This window comes from Abramis brama (assembly GCF_963993115.1).
Source record: "Abramis brama genome assembly, chromosome: 15".
In the NCBI taxonomy this organism is placed as follows: domain Eukaryota; kingdom Metazoa; phylum Chordata; class Actinopteri; order Cypriniformes; family Leuciscidae; genus Abramis; species Abramis brama.
The window spans coordinates 28,164,918-28,172,612 of record NC_139977.1 but is presented as its reverse complement, the minus strand read 5'-3'; the positions used below and the strand labels follow the sequence as shown (position 1 = coordinate 28,172,612).

At 36.0% G+C, this 7,695-nt stretch overlaps 1 protein-coding gene across 1 annotated transcript; it reads left to right on the top strand.

The window, feature by feature from the left end:
* Positions 1–1,928: 1,928 nt before the first annotated feature.
* Positions 1,929–7,391, top strand: psmb7 (proteasome 20S subunit beta 7). The gene is made up of 8 exons (XM_084136667.1): positions 1,929–2,056; positions 2,928–3,021; positions 3,150–3,247; positions 3,356–3,496; positions 3,985–4,100; positions 5,129–5,187; positions 5,844–5,995; positions 7,177–7,391. The coding sequence occupies exons 1-8, from the start codon at positions 1,995–1,997 to the stop codon at positions 7,286–7,288; spliced, it is 834 nt and encodes a 277-aa protein (XP_083992793.1). The 5' UTR covers positions 1,929–1,994; the 3' UTR covers positions 7,289–7,391.
* The last annotated feature ends 304 nt before the right edge of the window (positions 7,392–7,695 follow it).

Below are 7,695 nucleotides of genomic sequence, written 5' to 3'. Positions count from 1 at the left end.
AAGAAACTAATGAAAGGAAAGCTGACATCTTTCTTTTCTAGCAGACGCTCATACAAACACACACGCATACGGGCTCTGCAGATTGCTGGACTATTGGAGTTTCGAGTGGATGAGAAGAGCGCGTTTAGATTGATGGAGTCTTTTGTGCTTATTTCTCTTTATTGTATTCAATTCTGTATTGAGGGAAAGTTTTTTCAATTAATAATTTTTATTTATTTATTTATTTTTATTTATTTTTTTGCGCGTGCTGTTTCTAAAGATTCGGTGAAGTCTCATCTAATGGTTATTGAGCAGCAAGTCATACAGTGACGACAATTTACAAAATCAATCCTTTTTAATAAAGCCTGCACTTTGTGTTCTGGAAAGAGTTAGATGAGAATATTAGCAGTTTATAGCTCAAGGAAAGACTAAATATAGGCAATCTAGGGGGTCAGGATGAATACTTCCGCATCAAATCGAGCGTAACGAGGAAATATAGCCTACCCCTGGTTTCACAGACAAGGCTTAAACTAGTCCAAGACTAAAATACATGTTTGAGCTGTTCTAACTGAAAGCAACGTGCACAGATAGCCTATATATTAAAATATATCAGTGCCATTGTTTTGTCTCACATCAGCAATGTTTTTTTTTTCTAAGGCATGTTTATAAAAGCTACTTAAATGTTCAAATTGAACTAAAGTCTAATCCTGGCTTAATCTAAACCCTGTCTGTGAAACCAGGCCATAGAGCATGGGAAAGTTACCCTGTTCCCATTGGTGCAGTAAGAGTAAGATCTGAGTGCACACTGCTTCCTAGTGGCCAGATTTTAAACTGAACACTGATGCCTGGTTTCACAGACGAGGCTTAAAGGGATAGTTCACCCAAAAATTTAAATTCTGTCATCATTTACTCGCTATCAAGTTGTTTCAAAACCTGTATGAATTTCTTTCTTCTGCTGAACACAAAAGAAGTTATTTTAAAGAATGTCGGTGACCAAACAGATGATGGGGTCCATTGACTTCCATATTTTTCCCCATATGGAAGTCAATAGGGTCCATCAACTGACTGGTCACCGACATTCTTTAAAATATCTTATTTTGTGTTCATCAGAAGAACACATTTAAGCCTAATCCCAGACTAAAATGCATGTTTGAGCTGTTATAACTAAAAAGCAGCTTGCATTGTCATCTTACAATGTCAGTGCCATTGCTTTGCCAAGATTCACACCAGTAATGTGTTTTTATGGCATGTTTATAAAAGCTACTTAAATGTCCTAATTGAACTAAGGTCTAATCCTGGCTAAATCTAAGCCCTGCCTGTGAAACCGGGCCTGGGTGTTTTATCCTCCTAAACCCTGTGATACGGGTTTAAAATATTAAACTCAACATTTGCAGATGTTGGTATTTTTTGCATGTCCTCAAGTGTTGAACAAGCTTATAAAATAAAAAAATTATTAAGAAATTTGCTTGTTATTTTGTGAACATTTGATAATCAGTAATAAGTTTTTCCTCTTTTCATCAGTTTTATTTTAGCCTACTTCATAGTCTTTTAAATATAAAATATCAAAGCTTGTTATTTCAATCCTGTTCATTATATTGTATTATACTGTTAAACTTTATAAAGTTTAAAAATGTCTACACTAATATATATATATATATATATATATATATATATATATATATAAAATGATGACCTACCCTGAAAAATATTCACTGTGACAAAGTAATCTATCCCCAAACTCCATATGTCTAACATATATAATAAATATAGGTTCATGTAATAATGAGTTGGGGGGTGTAAACACTTATTTTTAATGTAAACTCTTTCTAGAATCTGAATCTCGATGATATGGCGGGAGCGTATGAGGCAGAAACACGTGTTACATTGTATACGTTCCTGCTCTATAGGTTCCCACTGCGCTTATTCTATAGAAATGACGTAGAGCGCGGAAGCTCTAGCGTGTAACACAGACGGGAAACTAGTCTCGCGCTTCCCGGAAGCGGGACCGCAGAATCATGGCGACCGTCTCAGTGTGTCAGTATCATCCTGGAGGTTTCAGTTTCGAAAACTGCAAGAGGTGAGATTTAGCCCTCTATATTAAGAGGAATTTAGCCGGTGAAGTGTTTTTTTTTTTTTTTTATGGATTCGGTGAAATAACAAAGAGTCTGAGTGGGTTTTAAAGGCATTTTACCGATCGTTTGAGTCACGGCCTGCGTGAATGACTCAGGAGAATTTACTCAAACTCATTTGAATTACGGGTTTATTTAATGAAATACACATTAAAATACATTACACGTTATGTATAACAATACGAATTGTGTTTTTAAGGTTACAATGTTTTTTTCTTAAATAGTTGATATTTTGTTGTTATTGGTGGGCTTCGACCCTGCGCTTATAGTAAATGCAGTAAGTTCATACAAAATGAACATTTAAACTGAATTAGCGTGAACTTTATTCATTTAAAAAAATAAAAGTCACTTTAATTCGTTTAATCGTATTGCCATCTGTTTTTTATTACCAATTACAAAAACGACACAGTATGACATAAATTTTGTAACATTAAAGACGAAGCCTTTAATTGTTGTTTTTAATGTCATTTTTACGTTCTGTTAACTCGCTAATAAATCTCGTTAAGTTGATTTAATGTAGTTATTTCTTTATAAATGTGAATACTTGTGTATGAACCACAAATGAGTGGTGATATAAGAGTGTATAAAGTGTCCACTAGTCGTCAGTAGAACTGAGGTTTGAGGATAAATCTGTCATTGACAGTGTGAATCAAAACCATAATACAACTCTGTGTTGACTGGTCAAACCAGTGGTTTTCTACATTTATTATGTTAATTTAGCATCTTATGTAAGCTCATGTAGGAGCAGAGTTTAATTATAAAGGGCTGAAAAAAAAAAAGATGTTTGGGAAAAAGCGTAATGTGTTTATGTTGTTCTAGAAATGCCCTTCTGGAGGCAGACATCACTAAGCTGGGGTTCAGCTCTCCTGCTGCTCGTAAAACCGGAACCACCATTTGTGGCATTGTTTACAAGGTAAGCTTAAGAGCGTAGATGAGTTTAATTGTGTAAAATAAAGGGTTTGAATTCATATCCTCATATCTGTCAAAAACGATGACATACAAGAAAGATTGCCTCACTAAAATCATCCCTCTCTCTCTCAGGATGGTGTTGTTTTAGGTGCGGACACTCGTGCCACTGAAGGAATGATTGTCGCTGATAAGAACTGCTCTAAAATTCACTACATCTCTTCCAACATCTAGTGAGTACAAACACATCATTACAGACAACTCGCATCTTTGTGATTTACAATCCCTGATATCAGATGACATTGTTCTGAAGTCCTCTCTCTCTCTCTCGTGTTGTGTAGTTGTTGTGGAGCCGGTACTGCAGCAGACACTGAGATGACCACACAGATCATCTCCTCTAATCTGGAGCTCCATGCTCTGTCCACCGGCCGTGTCCCGCGTGTCGCCACCGCAAACCGCATGCTCAAACAGATGCTCTTCAGGTAATGAATCATCGCAGCGCTATGTGATGTGCTAGAAGAATTAAGGTTTTTCATGTTTTTAAAGACGTCTCTTATGCTCAGACTAAAGCTGCATTTATTTGATCAAAAATACAGAAAAAAACAGAAATATTACAATTTAAAAGAAACGTTTTCTATTTGGATATTTTAAAATGTAATTTATTACTGTGATGCAAAGCTGAATTTTTAGCATCATTTCTCCAGTCTACATGATCCTTCAGAAATCACTGTAATATGCTGATTTTATGCTCTAGAATATTGTTAACAGTTGTGCTGCTTAACATTTTTGTGGAAAGCATGATACATTACAACTCAATTGTTTGGAGTTTTTTTATTTTTTACGAAATTAATACTTTTATTCATTAAGGATACATGAAATTGTAAAAAAAAAAAAAAAAGGAAAAAAAAAAATATTTATTCTAAATGTTTGACCGGTAGTGTTTATGACCAATCTCCATGTGTTTACGCAGGTATCAGGGTTATATTGGTGCTGCGTTGGTTCTCGGAGGGGTCGACTGCAACGGTCCACACTTGTACAGCATCTATCCACACGGATCAACAGACAAACTGCCCTATGTCACTATGGGTGAGTTACACTAACATACCCCGTAACCTGTCTATAGCATAACCCGTATTGTTCCCAATATAAGACGACCCCCCCTTTTCAAGATGTACCTTTTGCACACCAAATCTTGTCTTTTAAAGAACATACTTTTCATATTTAAATTTTTAAACATTTTATGGCATAGCTACCATAAAAATAACCTGAAGTTCTCATTATGACCTTTTTCATGTACAGTGACAGATGTTGGGTTGACAAAAAGGTGTTTGATCCGCATTAGCTATCTGATATAGGGGGATATGAATGTTTTTTCCTTAGGCCGATCACATAGTGTTAAAAAGACAGCAGTTTCTCCCTGAAGTCGGCGGGCAAGCGCAAATCCATTACGCCGCATCAAAGCATCCGCTATGAGGATATTGACAGGCAAGTACGTAGTCGAAATAAGAAAAAAAATATCAAAAATATTTCTTTTTCGGCTCCGTACTTGACACACTTGCCTGTCAAGTTTCTTCGAAGCGGCCACTTTTAGGACAGCAGTAAGCTTTTCTTTTATTGTTAGCATTTTTTAGACTGTCCTTTTGGGCTCGCTATCTTCTAACATTACACTGTGACATAGTATTTCTTGGCTGCTTAATGAAAATTTAGTTTGATGACTTGTATTGATGTTTGATGACTCGTATTTACATGTATTTGGCACTCCCTATTGTTGCGGATGTATAATTGACATGTAAAAGTTTATAGACCCTGAATATAAGAAGACCCCATTTTTTTCAGATGTATTTCAAAGAAAAAGAAAACATTGTCTTATATTCGGAACAATACAGTACTTGCATGGATTATCATCCTCTTCCACCAAAAGGGGGAGATATTGTGTCTCTGAAAAGCCTTTGATTGGTGCCAAGATATGAGAGATGTCTGACTGACTGGCTTTGCAAGTTGTGACTTCTATGAAAACATGACATGCAGCCATCAGTGAATATCTGTTAATGCAGAAGATGCTTCTCTTGATTCACTTTCTCACTTGTAACATCAGCATGTTTTTGTCTCATCAGGTTCTGGATCTCTGGCAGCAATGGCAGTCTTTGAGGATCGCTACAGGCCCAACATGGAGGTGACCCTCTCTCGTGTGCATTTACATGTCTTTTTCACTCTTTTGTATTGAGGTGTACACTAATGTTCAAGTTAAGTTTAAAAATAAATACATAATACTTTTATCTAGAAAAGGCACTTTAAATTGATCAAAAGTGACAGTTAAGTCATTTATAATGTTACAAAATAGATGCTGTTCTTTTGAACTTTCTATGTATCATGGTTTTCTCAAAAATATTAAGCAATACATATTAAGACTGGAGTAATGATGCTGACAATTCAGCTTTGCACAACAGGAATAAATTACATTTGGAAATATATTCAAAACAGTTATTTTAAATAGTTTTTAATGTATTGTTGAGCATGCCAGGTTTCTTTCAAATACATCCAACCCCAAAAATCTTACCAACCTCAAACTTTTTGGACAATAGTGTGTATATTCAGGGTTTCTAAAGTCATTGACAAACTGGCAATTTCAGAGAATTATGGAAAATTCATGGAAATGAATCTTAATAAATCTTAGAAAGACATGGTCATTTTAGGTTTGAAATTTGAAATAATTTTTTGTGAATGCAATATGATTATCCAGTAATCATGAAAGACTGGGAAGCACATGTCAATTGGTGGAAACATGCGAGAACACTGTATCATTTTAATGATGGTGGTTGTGTCGATCAGGAGGATGAGGCCAAGCTTCTGGTGCGGGATGCAATAGCGGCCGGTATCTTTAATGACCTGGGCTCAGGAAGCAACATTGACCTGTGTGTGATCACCAAAGGGCAGGTGGACTACCTGAGACCTCATGACGTGGCCAACAAGAAGGGTGTCAGGTGAGCATCCAACATCACGCATCTAAACCTATTGCAGTTACACTTGTTGCACGGCAGCATGCAAATTGCTAGCATTGATGCAGTGATGAAATCTGTGTAATTAATTCATGTGGCATCTAAATATGTGCTGTTAATAATAAAAAAACTGACATAAATGGCCAGCCAGCATAAATACCTTTAAAATTAGTAAAGAACTGGGCATGCCATTGTCGTTATATGATCAGCTTATTGTAAATATTATACAGGTTGTCCAAAAACATCAAGTTTAGGTCTAGTCACAAATGGTCAGTATGATTAAAGGGAGAGTTCTCTCATTTAATAACTCTCATGTCATCCCAAACCCAACACAAATGAAGGTAATTTATTTTTAATGAAATCGCAGAGATTTCTGTCCCTCCATTGAAAGTCTATTCACCCAAAACTCTGAAGATTCAAAACGTACATATAAAGAGATTGTAAAATAAATCCACATGAATTGAGTGGTTTAATCCAAGTCTTCTGAAGAGACTTGATCGCTTTATATGATGAACAGATTTAATTTAAACATTTAAACATTGATCATTGAACATTTCCAGCAGCTCAACTGCACTTGCGTGACGAGCGAGAACAAACCTCATTGGTTCTTGCGGAAGCTCAAACGTGCTGCGTAACACGAGAATGAACCTCATTGGTCATTATGCATGAGCTTTCTATGTGATTAGACTTTCAACAGAGGGACTTTATTTGTGTTCCGAAGATGAACGAAAGTCAACATGTTTGGGTAAATTATCCCATAAACAATCTGTTGATGAAAGCCACCACATGTGTGCATGGTACTAATCAGAGAATTTACTAAATGAATGGCTCATGCTTCACTGTTCCATTTTAAGGGAGGATAAGCTTGATGGACGCCCTGTGTGAGTAACCGTGTGTTAAAACGAATTGCCCACATCTAGATGTAATTGTAACCTGCATGTGTTTGACTAACCAAGTGTGAGTTTGAAGTAGAGGAGTTGTTCAGACCGACAAGCTGTTTGCTGATTTTTCTCTTACAATCTTCTGCTAACATCATTATACATTTCTTTTCTTTTTTTTTACACTTTACAGTGTATTTCTCCGTTTGGATGAGTTTTATCATGTGAAAAACGTGCAGTGTTTGCATTTGTTTTAATTCTTCTGTTTTTGTTGTGTTCTCCTCACAGAACCGGAAACTACAGGTACAAGCATGGAACTACCGCGATTCTGACGAAGGCTGTGACTCCTCTGAACCTAGAGGTGGTAGAGGAAAGTGTGCACACCATGGACACCTCCTGAGGAGACTCAATCCACCACGCTTTGATCTGTTTGTTTCCCCCAACTATTGTGTGGTGATTTAGTCATTTTTCATTATTTCCAATAAAAAAAGTTGTGAGTTGAAGTTTGTGTTCTTTTTATGCGCCTCTTGCTGTACCATTGTTTTCTTAAAAAAAGCATGCCAATTTATTGAGGGATCTTTTATTTCCGATAACTCCTTATTTTGCATGTTTACATAGTATGGCAGTCTAATTAAATAACGAGTCAATAAATGTAAAGGTATGATTTTTACTTTTGAAAGAAGTCTCTTGTGCTCACCAAGGCTGCATTTATTTGATAAAAAATACAGTAAAAACAGTAATATTGTGAAATATTATTACTCTATAAAATAGCTGATTTCTATTTGAATATATTTTATTCCTGTGATC